This window comes from Xenopus laevis, chromosome 7S, assembly GCF_017654675.1.
Source record: "Xenopus laevis strain J_2021 chromosome 7S, Xenopus_laevis_v10.1, whole genome shotgun sequence".
Lineage (NCBI taxonomy): Eukaryota > Metazoa > Chordata > Amphibia > Anura > Pipidae > Xenopus > Xenopus laevis.
In genome coordinates, this window is record NC_054384.1 from 92,601,435 (window position 1) to 92,616,736 (window position 15,302).

General features: G+C 45.4%; 1 protein-coding gene across 1 annotated transcript in view; it reads right to left on the minus strand.

Annotated features, from left to right (window-relative positions):
- The window catches only part of ca11.S (carbonic anhydrase XI S homeolog), a 133,873-nt gene extending 119,534 nt beyond the window's left edge, over positions 1-14,339 (minus strand). Inside the window, exon 1 of the mRNA XM_041571559.1 lies at positions 13,939-14,339. Within this exon, the coding sequence (XP_041427493.1) occupies positions 13,939-14,002 (64 nt within the window). The 5' untranslated portion in view covers positions 14,003-14,339. The remainder of the gene's footprint in view (positions 1-13,938) is intronic.
- Positions 14,340-15,302: the final 963 nt, after the last annotated feature.

Below are 15,302 nucleotides of genomic sequence, written 5' to 3' on the forward strand. Positions count from 1 at the left end.
TTGTTCCAGTGCAGGGCAGCCCAAATGATTCATGTAAGAGATAAGGATGTTCTTTTCAAAATCAAGCACAAATGATAAATATGCAAGGAACCCAAAAGTGACCCTGAGGATTCATAAAAGTCCTCGCCCTCAAGCCATGCACCCAGGCACAAGTGATAGTGGATAAACAGGTGAAAGGCTGCCACTTGCTACTTCCCCTGCACCTGTGGCTACTACTAGTGACTAGAGATGTCGCGAACTGTTCGCCGGCGAACTTGTTCGCGCGAACATCGGGTGTTCGCGCTCGCCGGAAGTTCGCGAACGTCGCGCGACGTTCGCCATTTTGGGTTCGCCATTGTTGGCGCTTTTTTTTGCCCTCTCACCCCAGACCAGCAGGTACATGGCAGCCAATCAGGAAGCTCTCCCCTGGACCACTCCCCTTCCCTATAAAAACCGAAGCCCTGCAGCGTTTTTTCACTCTGCCTGTGTGTGCTGAAGAGATAGTGTAGGGAGAGAGCTGCTGCCTGTTAGTGATTTCAGGGACAGTTGAAAGTTTGCTGGCTAGTAATCGTTTTGATACTGCTCTGTTATTGGAGGGACAGAAGTCTGCAGGGGTTTGAGGGACATTTAAGCTTAGGTAGCTTTGCTGGCTAGTAATCTACCTTCTACTGCAGTGCTCTGTATGTAGCTGCAGTGGGCAGCTGTCCTGCTTCTGATCTCATCTGCTGACTGCTGCAATAACAGTAGTCCTTGTAAGGACTGCTTTTATTTATTTTTTTGTTGTTTTACTACTACTACTACTACTACTATAAGAGCCCAGTGCTATTAGTCTAGCAGTGTTGGGGAGTGGGACTGGTGTGCTAATCTGCTGCTCCTAGTAGTTCAGCAGCACCAACTTTAATTTTTTTTTTTAATATTCATTTTTTTTTTATTTTACTTTTTTTTATTTTACTACCGCTGTAGTAGTGTATAAGTTGACCTTTTAGGCATTATTTGCCCTGTAGGCATTATTTGCACACTGTTTTCTTCAACCCGCCATCTAGCTGTGTGACCTTGTTCACATTCTGTCTAAATATCCATAATATTACCGTCTCCAGAAAAAACACCGGAGTGACTTTTTTCAAGCAGCCATAATATATTTTACGTAATCCGTATCCACCGCTGTAGTAGTGTATACGTTGACCTTGTAGGCATTATTTGCACACTGTTTTCTTCAACCCGCCATCTAGCTGTGTGAGCTTGTTCACATTTTGTCTAAATATTGATAATATTATCGTCTCTAGAAAAACCACTTGAGTTACTTTTTTTCAAGCAGCATTCATATATTTTATGTAATCCGTATCCACCGCTGTAGTAGTGTATACGTTGACCTTGTAGGCATTATTTGCACAGTGTTTTCTTCAACCCGCCATCTAGCTGTGTGACCTTGTTCACATTCTGTCTAAATATCCATAATATTACCGTCTCCAGAAAAAACACCGGAGTGACTTTTTTCAAGCAGCCATAATATATTTTACGTAATCCGTATCCACCGCTGTAGTAGTGTATACGTTGACCTTGTAGGCATTATTTGCACAGTGTTTTCTTCAACCCGCCATCTAGCTGTGTGACCTTGTTCACATTCTGTCTAAATATCCATAATATTACCGTCTCCAGAAAAAACACCGGAGTGACTTTTTTCAAGCAGCCATAATATATTTTACGTAATCCGTATCCACCGCTGTAGTAGTGTATACGTTTACCTTGTAGGCATTATTTGCACACTGTTTTCTTCAACCCGCCATCTAGCTGTGTGAGCTTGTTCACATTTTGTCTAAATATTGATAATATTATCGTCTCTAGAAAAACCACTTGAGTTACTTTTTTTCAAGCAGCATTCATATATTTTACGTAATCCGTATCCACCGCTGTAGTAGTGTATACGTTGACCTTGTAGGCATTATTTGCACAGTGTTTTCTTCAACCCGCCATCTAGCTGTGTGACCTTGTTCACATTCTGTCTAAATATCCATAATATTACCGTCTCCAGAAAAAACACCGGAGTGACTTTTTTCAAGCAGCCATAATATATTTTACGTAATCCGTATCCACCGCTGTAGTAGTGTATACGTTGACCTTGTAGGCATTATTTGCACACTGTTTTCTTCAACCCGCCATCTAGCTGTGTGAGCTTGTTCACATTTTGTCTAAATATTGATAATATTATCGTCTCTAGAAAAACCACTTGAGTTACTTTTTTTCAAGCAGCATTCATATATTTTACGTAATCCGTATCCACCGCTGTAGTAGTGTATACGTTGACCTTGTAGGCATTATTTGCACACTGTTTTCTTCAACCCGCCATCTAGCTGTGTGAGCTTGTTCACATTTTGTCTAAATATTGATAATATTATCGTCTCTAGAAAAACCACTTGAGTTACTTTTTTTCAAGCAGCATTCATATATTTTACGTAATCCATATCCACCGCTGTAGTAGTGTATACGTTGACCTTGTAGGCATTATTTGCACACTGTTTTCTTCAACCCGCCATCTAGCTGTGTGTATTATCGTTTCCAGAAAAACCAACTGAGTTTTTGTTGTTGTTGTTGTTTTTTTAAAAATAATGCCAGGCAAAGGCAGGCCGCCACGCAGAGGCCGTGCTAGGGGCCGTGCTGCTATGCAATCCTGTGGCCCTAGCAAATTGCCCAGTTTTAAAAAGCCAATGACCCTGAACTCCCAAAATGCTGAAGAGGTAGTTGACTGGCTTACACAGCACACCCCATCCTCTACCGTTTCTAACTTTACCACAACATCCTCCTCATCCTCCACTGCTATGGCCACCCCACGTAACACTTCCTCCACCACCGGTGCCCCTTCTTCACTGGGGTCAGAGGAGTTATTTTCCCATGAGTTTCTTGAACTGAGTAATGCGCAACCATTATTGCCAGAAGAAGATGAAGGAGATGAGGACCTTACACCAGATTTAATTCTGGCAGAGAACACGATAGAGATGGACATAATGAGTGATGAGGAGGAGGTCCCCGCTGCTGCTTCCTTCTGTGATGTGTCAGAAGAAATTGATGCATCTGAGGAGAATGATGATGAGGAGATTGATGTTTTGTGGGTGCCTAGTAGAAGAGAGCAAGAGGAGGGTAGTTCAGATGGAGAGACGGAGAGTCAGAGAGGCAGTAGGAGAATAAGACTTAGAAGAAGCAGGGAGGACAGCCCGCAGGGATCAGTAGGGCAACAACATGTATCGGCACCTGTGTTCAGCCGGCCAACGCACCCGCCATTGCCGCCAATGCCGCCAACTTCTACTGTTACCGCCAGATCGCACACTTCCAAAAAGTCAGCAGTGTGGGATTTTTTTAATGTGTGTGCCTCTGACAAAAGCATTGTAATTTGCAATGAGTGCAGTCAGAAACTGAGCCTTGGTAAGCCCAACAGCCACATAGGTACAACTTCTATGCGAAGGCACATGAGCGGCAAGCACAAAGCACTTTGGGAGCAACACCTCAAAGGCAACAGGCAAACTAAAAGCCACACTCCTTCTGGTCCAGCATCTTACTGCTCTACCTCTGCTCTCCTTGACCCGTCTGAACCACCCTCCACTCCGCCTTCAACCTTGACCACCTGTTCCCATTCCCAGTCATCTGCCACCAGCCAAGTTTCTGTGAAGGCCATGTTTGAGCGTAAGAAGCCAATGTCTGACTGTCACCCCCTTGCCCGGCGTCTGACAGCTGGCTTGTCTGCACTCTTAGCCCGCCAGCTTTTACCATACCAGCTGGTGGACTCTGAGGCCTTCCGCAAATTTGTAGCAATTGGGACACCGCAGTGGAAGGTACCCAGCCGCAATTTTTTTGCTAAAAAGGGAATACCACACCTGTACCAACATGTGCAGAGCCAAGTTACCGCATCTCTGTCACTTAGTGTTGGGCCAAAGGTCCATATGACTACTGACGCATGGTCCTCCAAGCATGGTCAGGGCAGGTATGTCACCTACACTGCCCACTGGGTGAACTTGGTAATGGCTGGGAAGCAGGGAATGGGTAGCTCAACAACAACAGTGGAGTTGGTGTCACCGCCACGGATTGCACGCGGTTCTGCCACCACCTCTACTCCTCCATCGCTCTCTACCTCGTCTTCTTCTTCTTCTTACTCTGCTGCTGGGTCCTCCTTCTCCTCCTCCACACCTGTGCACCCCCAGCTCCCCCTAGGCTATTCGACGTGCCAGGTACGCCGTTGTCACGCTGTCTTGGGGATGACGTGCCTGGAAAGCAAAAACCATACCGGATCTGTACTCCTGTCATCTCTGCAGTCACAGGCCGATCGGTGGCTGACCCCACACCAACTGCAGATCGGAAAAGTGGTGTGTGACAATGGAAGCAATCTGTTGGCAGCGTTGAGACTAGGCAATTTAACACATGTGCCCTGCATGGCACATGTGTTAAATTTAATAGTCCAACGTTTTGTCTCCAAGTACCCAGGATTCCAGGACGTTCTCACCCAGTCCAGAAAGGTGTCGGCCCATTTCAGACGTTCCTACACAGCCATGGCACGCCTTGCTGACATTCAGCAGCGCTACAACATGCCAGTCAGGCGTTTGATTTCTGACAGCCAGACTCGCTGGAATTCAACGCTCCTTATGTTGGAACGTCTGCTGCAACAACAAAGGGCCGTCAACGAGTACCTTTTTGAACTGGGTGGTAGGACTGGATCTGCACAGCTGGGGATTTTTTTCCCCCGTTACTGGGTGCTTATGCGCGATGCCTGCAGGCTCATGCGACCTTTTGAAGAGGTGACAAATATGGTCAGTCGCACCGAAGGCACCATCAGCGACCTAATACCCTTCGCTTTATTCCTGGAGCGTGCCGTGCGACGAGTGACAGATGAGGCTGTAGACCAGCGTGACGAGGAGCTGGAAGCGCACGATTTCTGGTCGGAATCACCAAAACGAACCCAGGCACCTGCTGCAACGCAGGGAGAGGTGCCAGAAGTGGAGTCAGAGGAGGAAGGTGGCTTTGTGGAGGAGGAGGAGGAGGACCAACAGGAGCAGGCTTCCCAGAGGGCTAGTGGTGACCTTTTGGGGACCCCTGGTCTTGTACGTGGCTGGGGGGAGGAGACCGTGGATGATGCAGTCCTTGATAATGAGGAAGCGGAGATGGATAGCTCTGCATCCAACCTTGTGAGAATGGGGTCTTTCATGCTGTCATGCCTGTTGAAGGACCCCCGTATCAAGAGGCTTAAGGAGAAGGACCTGTACTGGGTCGCAACGCTACTAGACCCTCGGTACAAGCATAAAGTGTCAGAAATGTTACCAACATACCACAAGTCCGAAAAGATGCGGCATTTACAAACCAGCCTGCAAAACATGTTGTACAATGCTTTTAAGGGTGATGTCACTTCAGGAACTCATCAACATTCCAGGGGCAGAGGTGCCAGTAATCCTGCCACGAGCACACCTGCAAGGACAAAGCCCTTTGGCCAGTCTGTAACGTCAGACATGCAAATGTTTTTCTGTCCAAGGCAGCGCCACAACCCTTCTGGATCCACCCTTAAAGAACGCCTCGACCGGCAGGTAGCGGACTACCTGGCATTAACTGCAGATATCGACACTCTGAGGAGCGATGAACCCCTGGACTACTGGGTGCGCAGGCTTGATCTGTGGCCAGAGCTGTCACAATTTGCCATGAACCTCTTGTCTTGCCCAGCCTCAAGTGTGCTCTCAGAAAGGACCTTCAGTGCAGCAGGAGGGATTGTAACTGAGAAGAGAACTCGCCTAGGTCACAAAAGTGTCGATTACCTGACCTTTATTAAAATGAATGAGGGGTGGATCTCGGAGGGTTACTGCACGCCGGAAGACTTGTTCTGACTTCTATGCAGCTGTCCTTCTCTTCAAGCCTCATGACTCCACACACAGCTGTCCTTTAGCGTCCTCCTCCTCCCTCCGCCACCGTTACAAACTAGGGTGCAAACCCTACTGGTTTAATTTTTTCTGGCCTCTGTGCTTCAGTGGCTGCAACCAAAAAAACTGGGCAAACAATGTCTACAAGGTCAACGTATGGCAAAAAATGACTATTTTCAGCATTTATATGGCATATTTTTTCTGGCAACTGTGCTTCAGTGGCTGCGTCCAAAAAAATGCATATTTTCTGCATTTATATGGCATAATTTTTCTGGCCTCTGTGCTTCAGTGGCTGCAACCAAAAAAATGCATATTTTCAGCATTTATATGGCATAATTTTTCTGGCCTCTGTGCTTCAGTGGCTGCAACCAAAAAAATTTATATTTTCAGCATTTATATGGCATAATTTTTCTGGCCTCTGTGCTTCAGTGGCTGCAACCAAAAAAATGCATATTTTCAGCATTTATATGGCATAATTTTTCTGGCAACTGTGCTTCAGTGGCTGCGACCAAAAAAATGACTATTTTCAGCATTTATATGGCATATTTTTTCTGGCCTCTGTGCTTCAGTGGCTGCGGCCAAAAAAACTGGGCAAACAATGCCTACAAGGTCAACGACGTTGACCTTGTAGGCATTGTTTGCCCAGTTTTTTTGGCCGCAGCCACTGAAGCACAGAGGCCAGAAAAAATATGCCATATAAATGCTGAAAATAGTCATTTTTTGCCATACGTTGACTCAACGTATATGGCAAAAAATGACTATTTTCAGCATTTATATGGCATATTTTTTCTGGCAACTGTGCTTCAGTGGCTGCGACCAAAAAAACTGGGCAAACAATGCCTACAAGGTCAACGTATGGCAAAAAATGACTATTTTCAGCATTTATATGGCATATTTTTTCTGGCAACTGTGCTTCAGTGGCTGCGACCAAAAAAACTGGGCAAACAATGCCTACAAGGTCAACGTATGGCAAAAAATGACTATTTTCAGCATTTATATGGCATATTTTTTATGGCAACTGTGCTTCAGTGGCTGCGTCCAAAAAAACTGGGCAAACAATGCCTACAAGGTCAACGTATGGCAGTTGTTTAAAGAGAACAGTAGATTACTAGCCAGCAAAGCTACCTAAGCTAAAATGTCCCTCAAATCCCTGCAGACTTCTGTCCCTCCAATACAGAGCAGTATCAAGCAGATTACTAGCCAGCAAACTTACTATCATCTGTCCCTGAAATCACTAACAGCTCTCCCCCTACACTATCTCTTCCAAGCACACACAGGCAGATTTTTCAGATACATTTTTGCCCTTGATCCCCCTCTGGCATGCCACTGTCCAGGTCGTTGCACCCTTTAAACAACTTTAAAATCATTTTTCTGGCCAGAAATGTCTTTTCTAGATGTTAAAGTTCGCCTTCCCATTGAAGTCTATGGGGTTCGCGAACCGCTCGCGTTTTTGCGCAAGTTCGCGAATATGTTCGCGAACTTTTTTTCCGACGTTCGCTACATCCCTACTAGTGACGTGCGAAACCTGGATTTTGACACCGGCGACAAAATGGGTCCAAATTATCGCCGGTGTCGATTCCGTCACCGGCGTCAAAAAAACGTTGACGTGGAGTAGATACTGTCGCCGGCGTTAAAAATGTTGATGCTGGCGAATTTTCGAATTTATTTTCAAATTTAAATTCGCCACAAATTCGCACCTGCCGAATAAATTCGCCCATCACTAGCTACTACCCCTGCACCTGTGGCTCTGTTTGTGTACAACTGGTAGTGGGGCTGGGCCAAGTGTTGCAATCTGTGCCCCCATTAAGGTCCGGCCATACCATTACGCCCATGTCAATAGTGGTGGACACAATGTAGTGGAAATAGAATGGGTGGAGAAAGACAAGAAACTTGCCTAATAACAATCTACACTAGACAGGCACCTCTTCTCTACTGTGCCTGCAAGCTTATCTATCAAGTAGAACAAATAGTAGTTCTCCCCAAATAATAACCTAAATGTCCCCTTGACATTGTCTCAAACCCACCAAAGTGTCCAGCCCCATAGTATGAGATAGAGTTCTACTGACCTGCTACCAGGCCCGGACTGGCAATCTGTCGGGTCGGGCAAATGCCCGAGGGGCCGCTTTATATTTTATTGAAGTGGGCCACTTGCTCCTGATCCTTGGAAACTGTGCTGCACCGTCTCTCCCACACTACTGACTCTGGCTGTTTCCGGAAGTCACATGACACACCCCTTCACGGTCAGTGTGATGCTCGTCCCCTGTCTTTCTATCAAGTTAGGGATAGAAAGACAATAAATTAAAAGAGACAACTTTTCACCTTTGCCTTCTTTTAAGTACGCAACTCTTTCCCGGGCCCTTGATATCCCACGGCCGCGTTGCCCGACAGCTCGGCCTAGGACCGCATTCCACACTTGATTTATTGAACCCCACATGGGAGGATTAAGACAACCTGGGCTCGGGCGGAAGAGCTGCAGCAGTGTGCTGAAAAGCTATGGCAAGCAAGGGGACACAGACAAGCGAGCTATGAAGATTGCTAACTTTTGGCTGACGGAGAAAGAAGCTGTTTAAGGTACTTGTCCCACTTTTCAACTCACATCACAATAATTATACCAGAATGTATCAGATTTCCAGCCAAGATAACATGGATTGTGCTAAAATGGCAGTAATTGAATACAGGGTGCATACCATACTTTAGTATAATACAATATAGTAGTACAGTTGGTTTAGTCAAATTTTAGTTTATGAAACAATGAAATGTGATTATAAATGAAAAACCTTTTTCCTGTGTATTGGAAATACATCACTTGTTTTTCAATATATATATACATTTATAACTTTTAAAAACATTTAAAAATAAATAAATTAAAAGCGATAACGAAGTCAGTGTTATGTCTCGGAATCCTTACCAGATGTGAAAATATAGCATGTGCAAGAGAATGTACAACTGTCCACAGCATTCCAAAAATAATGTTTTTTAATTGAAAACTGTATCTTGCGATGGAAGCCGGCCTTCCTGCAGATTATAAGGGATAATGTACCCCCTACTGTAAATGATAAGGATATTAGAAGTCACTGAGGGGTTGTTCTGTGACCATATAAAGGCACAAGGCTGCAGGCTGAGTTATACAGGGAACTCTGAGTATCACTCATGTATTATAAGGGATAATGTACCCCCTACTGTAAATGATAAGGATATTAGAAGTCACTGAGGGGTTGTTCTGTGACCATATAAAGACACAAGGCTGCAGGCTGAGTTATACAGGGAACTCTGAGTATCACTCATGTATTATAAGGGATAATGTACCCCCTACTGTAGATGATAAGGATATTAGAAGTCACTGAGGGGTTGTTCTGTGACCATATAAAGGCACAAGGCTGCAGGCTGAGTTATACAGGGAACTCTGAGTATCACTCATGTATGATAAGGGATAATGTACCCCCAACTGTAAATGATAAGGATATTAGAAGTCACGGAGGGGTTCTGTGACCATATAAAGGCACAAGGCTGCAGGCTGAGTTATACAGGGAACTCTGAGTATCACTCATGTATTATAAGGGATAATGTACCCCCTACTTTAAATGATAAGGATATTAGAAGTCACTGAGGGGTTGTTCTGTGACCATATAAAGGCACAAGGCTGCAGGCTGAGTTATACAGGGAACTCTGAGTATCACTCATGTATTATAAGGGGATAAAGTACCCCCTACTGTAAATGATAAGGATATTAGAAGTCACTGAGGGGTTGTTCTGTGACCATATAAAGACACAAGGCTGCAGGCTGAGTTATACAGGGAACTCTGAGTATCGCTCATGTATTATAAGGGGATAAAGTACCCCCTACTGTAAATGATAAGGATATTAGAAGTCACTGAGGGGTTGTTCTGTGATCATATAAAGACACAAGGCTGCAGGCTGAGTTATACAGGGAACTCTGAGTATCACTCATGTATTATAAGGGATAATGTACCCCCACAAGGCTGGAGAATCTTAACATATTTTACATTAAACTAAGAGATATCGACACCAGAAATTAAACTCTTTTACATCTATCAAAATATTGCCTTTGAAAGCTACTTATAACTTTGCCATAAAGTATTTGCACAATGCTGTTACATTACCTGTCTGATCCCCTATGTTCCTGTATGAGGGGGCTGCCATATTTGTGCAGCAGGAGTCTGTTAGCATTAGAAACTTTAACTGACAGGCTGAGATGGGACAGTCAGGTTGGCCAAACAGTCAGGTTTAGGAACTTCAACTAACAATAATTTAGATAAACAAACCTCTCAGCTGACCTATAGGTAACTTTTAATGTACATTCATATTTTAAAAAGTCGTTTTTTTAGTGTCAGTATCACTTTAATTACACTTACAATAAGTGAGAAAGGCAGCTCTTTATGCACATATTTTTTTGCCGTTTTACCCATAAGAGTGGATGATTGAAAGACCGTTGCGTGTTTACATGTGGGCTGCTTTGATTTTTTTGCCCAGGCTGCTTTTTACTCCCAGTCCGGCCCTGCCTGCTACCGAACCCCACCCAGACCTGCTAAATGGCCACCCTGTCCCCACTACCTGACCCTACCTGTCCTACTCTCACCTTTAACCCAAACCAGAAAACCACAAAACTGGAAGTGACGTCACCATTTACTGGAAATTACAACATGACATCACTCCAGATGAGGATCAACCAGGCCGGGGGGGGGAGGGGGTAATATTTTTTCACTCACAGAGGTGGGCAGTGGTGGATTAATGACATATGGGGCCCCTAGGCTACATCCACACTGGCCCCCCTTCTAAGCTACTGAGTGTCCAGCAGATCCAGGCACTTGCACACCCAAGCTCTCTACAATTGGAAAGATTCACCAATAACGTAACTACCCTCCTCACCCCGACAGTTGTGTGGTTTCCTTAAGGCGTTAGAGTAGTCTCCAGCGTTCCCAAAGGGGAGCGAGCCTCCCGCATCCCTGGTAGTTACGCCACTGGGGTTTGGAGTGCACCAGTAACATCACTGGATCTGCAAAAATACGGGAGCACACACCCAGTGCACCCTGCTAACTTTTCCTCCCAGCAACTCAAATAAAAATCAATATTAAAAGAAAAGAAAATAGATATGTCCCTATGATCACACTGGGCCTCTAAGCTCCAGCCTAGAGTAGTCTATGCATTAATCTGCCCCTGGAGGTGGGGGGGGGTTGCAACCTGCACCTGACCTGTGTATTAAAGCAGGGTACCCATGGACTACCTGCATGGTTAGGAAATAGGGGTTTTTCGATCTGTAACCCGACTGTGTGCCGATAAAAAGCAAAGATGGCAGCTTATTGGACCTTGTGTGGGGCCCTCCGATGGGCTTCCCCGATGTATATTTGGCCAAGAGTCAGGCAGATGTTGATCGGGCAGGGGTTGATTCGGTCCAGCGATCCCACTGCCCATATAACTCACAGCATCCCCTTGTCAATGAAGCTATTGTGACTTAGGGCCCACAATTGGATCAGCTCTATATCGCCCACCTCAAGGTGAGCATATCGGGGAGAGAGGCGCTCGTTTATCGATATCGCCAAACGAACAGATATCGATGTGTATGGCGACCTTAAGAGTTTCAGAGCTTATAAATTCAAGTTAACTCTATAGATACCTAATAAGCGGTTCATCAAGATGGCATGTACCAGGCTTTTTACCCAGTGTTTTCAATTTCCTCAGGCGTCTCCCTTACACCTGAGGGTATCCAAACAAGATATCAGGCTGGGCAGTATTTCAGTAACCAGACATCTTTCTCTGGTTAAAGTGTGCATCAAGAGAAAAAGAACATGCACAGTGTTGGAGGGAGGTACAGGCAATATTGTTTGAGTAGGTTAAGGGATTTCTCTGGCACCCAAAGGCTATAAAGAACAGTAGCTATAATGGAATGGCAGGAGGGTGTGAATAGCACAGTTTCTGCACTTTATTTATTTATAATCATTTTCTGCACAAACAGGAGACATCTGCAACGTGGGAATATCAAACACCTGAAATGCCCAGGCTGCCATATTGCTCTTTTACTAACCCACGTGGCTAATTGCAGCTTTGTGCTCATTTGTTTCTGCCTTAAATTGATACTGTCATGGGCAGGGCCGGAACTAGGGGTAGGCAGAAGAGGCACCTGCCTAGGGCGCAACGAAAGGGGGCTGCTGGGCAGGTAACTGACTTTTGCCTACCCCTAGTCCATGTTCGCTGCTCCTCCCACTTCTCCCCACCTCCCTCCCCTCAAGCGCTTTACCCCATCTCCCCAGTCACTTTCCCCGCCTCTCACCACTCCCCTCGGTCGCTTTGCTCTGCTTACCTGCCTCCAGCGATGTAACGCTCTCCCCTCCGGCGTTGTGCGCATATGTGCGCACAATGTTTTCAGGAGTGCGCACGTCCGTGCGAGCGATCACGGAGGAGAGCGTGGAGGGGAGCGCGGTGGCCACCCGGGTCGCCTAGGGCGCCCGGTTGGCTTGGCACGCCACTGGTCATGGGAGAACATGTTTTTTTTCAAAACGCATCAGTTAATAGTGCTACTCCAGCAGAATTCTGCACTGAAATCCATTTCTCAAAAGAGCAAACAGATTTTTTTATATTTAATTTTGAAATTTGACATTGGGCTAGACATATTGTCAGTTTCCCAGCTGCCCCAGTCATTTGACTTGTGCCTGCACTGTAGGAGAGAAATGCTTTCTGGCAGGCTGCTGTTTTTACTTCTCAATGTAACTGAATGTGTCTCAGTGGGACATGGGTTTTTACTATTGAGTGCTGTTCTTAGATCTACCAGGCAGCTGTTATCTTGTGTTAGGGAGCTGTTATCTGGTTACTTTCCCATTGTTCTGTTGTTAGGCAGCTGGGGGGGGAGGGAGGGGGTGATATCACTCCAACTTGCAGTACAGCAGTAAAGAGTGATTGAAGTTTATCAGAGCACAAGTCACATGACTTGGGGCAGCTGGGAAATTGACAATATGTCTAGCCCCATGTCAGATTTCAAAATTGAATATAAAAAAATATGTTTGCTCTTTTGAGAAATGGATTTCAGTGCAGAATTCAGCTGGAGCAGCACTATTAACTGATTCATTTTGGAAAAAAAATTTTTCCCCATGACAGTATCCCTTTACGATTGGGCACCTGGATAAACAGATAATCCCAAGGACATTACCACAAAAAAAAAACAACAGAGCAATTCAAATAAAATTGTAGTTCTTACATATCCCTGTATATGGCACTGCACTTTTATTGTTTCCTTAATGTATAAAGGCAAATTGTATGGGGGTATATGTACAGTGTGTTACACTCTTCCTGGATCTGTAGTGCTAATAAAAGCAACAGTTGGGCTCTCTGTGTAACAGAACTACAAATCTCAGCACTGATACAATATCTTAATTGACAAAGGGATGCTCTGGGTTATAAACAATGATGATGGAATTAGCATCTGTTTCTGTATATAATCCCTGGTTCAAAGGGCTTGCAATCAGTCAAGTAGTTGGAAACTCTGCTTGCAGAATAGCCAACCTGGGATAGCTCAGCTTCATTGAGAGGCAGGCAAGCTAATACATTTAGTTCAACAAGGCTGGAAGGCTGAAGGTTGGGTGCAAGGTGTGTTTTTCTTTCTTAACCAGACCTGTTTGCAGGACAGTCAGTAGAGATGAGGCCAGTCCACTTCAGCCTGTGAGGGGCACAGTAGTTGTTCAGCATGCAGCCAGATGTAGTTAAACTACAACTAGCAGCACCCAGACAGCAATGGCGAGCAGCTGTAGTTGAACAAAAGCTAGAGAGCTCGCACAATGCTGGGTATCAAGTGTCCCTGTAGGCATTTATTCCTCCTTATTATGCCAAAGGCTATTGCTCTCCTTGCTGCTTACCCACCCAGAAATAAATGTATTGCGCGCAGGGGAACTTGTGCTTGAAGCTTTAGTTCCGCGGGGCCCTGGGAGGAGCGAGATCCGCACTGTACTTGCCTGAGGCTCCGCTGCGCTCACAAAAGTTACACTGCGCTCCTGCCTACCCCCCCTCATCATCATCTCATTAGACTATTTATTATTAATTAACAGAGCAGAGAGGTGGGAGCACTTACCTGCCGTGTAGATGACAGCGCTCGCCTGCAGGATTAGCAGCGATCTCCAGAGGATTCCCGGCATTGTGTCTCTGCTTATCCCTTCATCTCCCGAGTGCGCCGCTCACAGACAGCCGGTTCCTCATCCGCACACTCTACAGCCTCTAGTTCTCCCTCTCCGCGTCTTTTTCAGAGAGATCTGCGAGGCTGATAAAACTATGGGATGTTCCTGCTGGAACAGTGAGCTTCTCCCATCCCCTCCCCAGCCTGTCCCTATCAATCCCGTGACAGCTCCTATGTCTTAGTGCATCTGCCTCCCAGTTTGATTTCTTTGCTTTTCTCCTCCTGCTTCACCCCCTCTTTATTTCCCTACTATCTTGGTACCTTGCACCCTCCCCTTATTCAATATGCTCCTTATCTCTCTCTCTCTCTCTCTCTCTCTCTCTCTCTCCCTCTTCTCCTCTTGCTCTTCCACATACATCACACAGGGATTTCCCCCCATTACTATAAATTACTTTTCCTGCTGCTACAGCCACTAAAGGGGATGTAAACCCAAGGAGAACACATGAAATACATTTTAATTCTTGGCAAATTTTATACATGAATTACATGTATAAAAAACACACGTCCATCAAGTTCAACTTTTTTTTATCCTATATATAACCTGCCTAACTGATAGTTGATCCAGAGGCAGTGTCGGACTGGCCCACCGGGATACCAGGAAAACTCCCGGTGGGCCCAGGTGTCAGTGGCCCTCATGTTGCTAAACATTTGGCCTATTTCATGGTCATTTCCCATTCCTTTATGGTAAAAAAAGAAGCTTAAAAATGGAAGTATAGTATAATAATAATAATAATAATAAAATATAGTAAGTAGACATAAAAGACTAGAAGAATTGACTTCAGAGAGGAGGAATAATAGTTTGGAAAGTGGGCCCATGGTCACAGTTTACCGATGGGCCCACCATCTAAAGTTTTCTGGTGGGCCTCCCAATAGTAGAGAGATGAGGAGAGCACACTTTAAGCATACTAATGCTGTGGTTATTTGTTTATTTGCCGACCACCAGTACACGACATGTTTCGGACCTGTGTGTCCTTTATCAAGTGTAACATACAATCAGAACGTGTAGGCTTTTTAAAACACTCCCCTACCATCCCCACCAGTGTTAAAGTGAGTAATTGGATCCAAAAAGAAGGTGGGCCCTTGGCATTCCAGTCTGACACTGTACAGAGGAAGGCAAACCCCCCCCCCCCTAATTTGAAGTCTCTCCGATTTGCCTCAGAGGGGGAAAAAATTCGTTCCTAACTCCAAAATGGCAATCGGACCAGTCCCTGGATCAACTTGTACCATGAGCTATATTCCATAACCCTGTATTCCCTCACTTG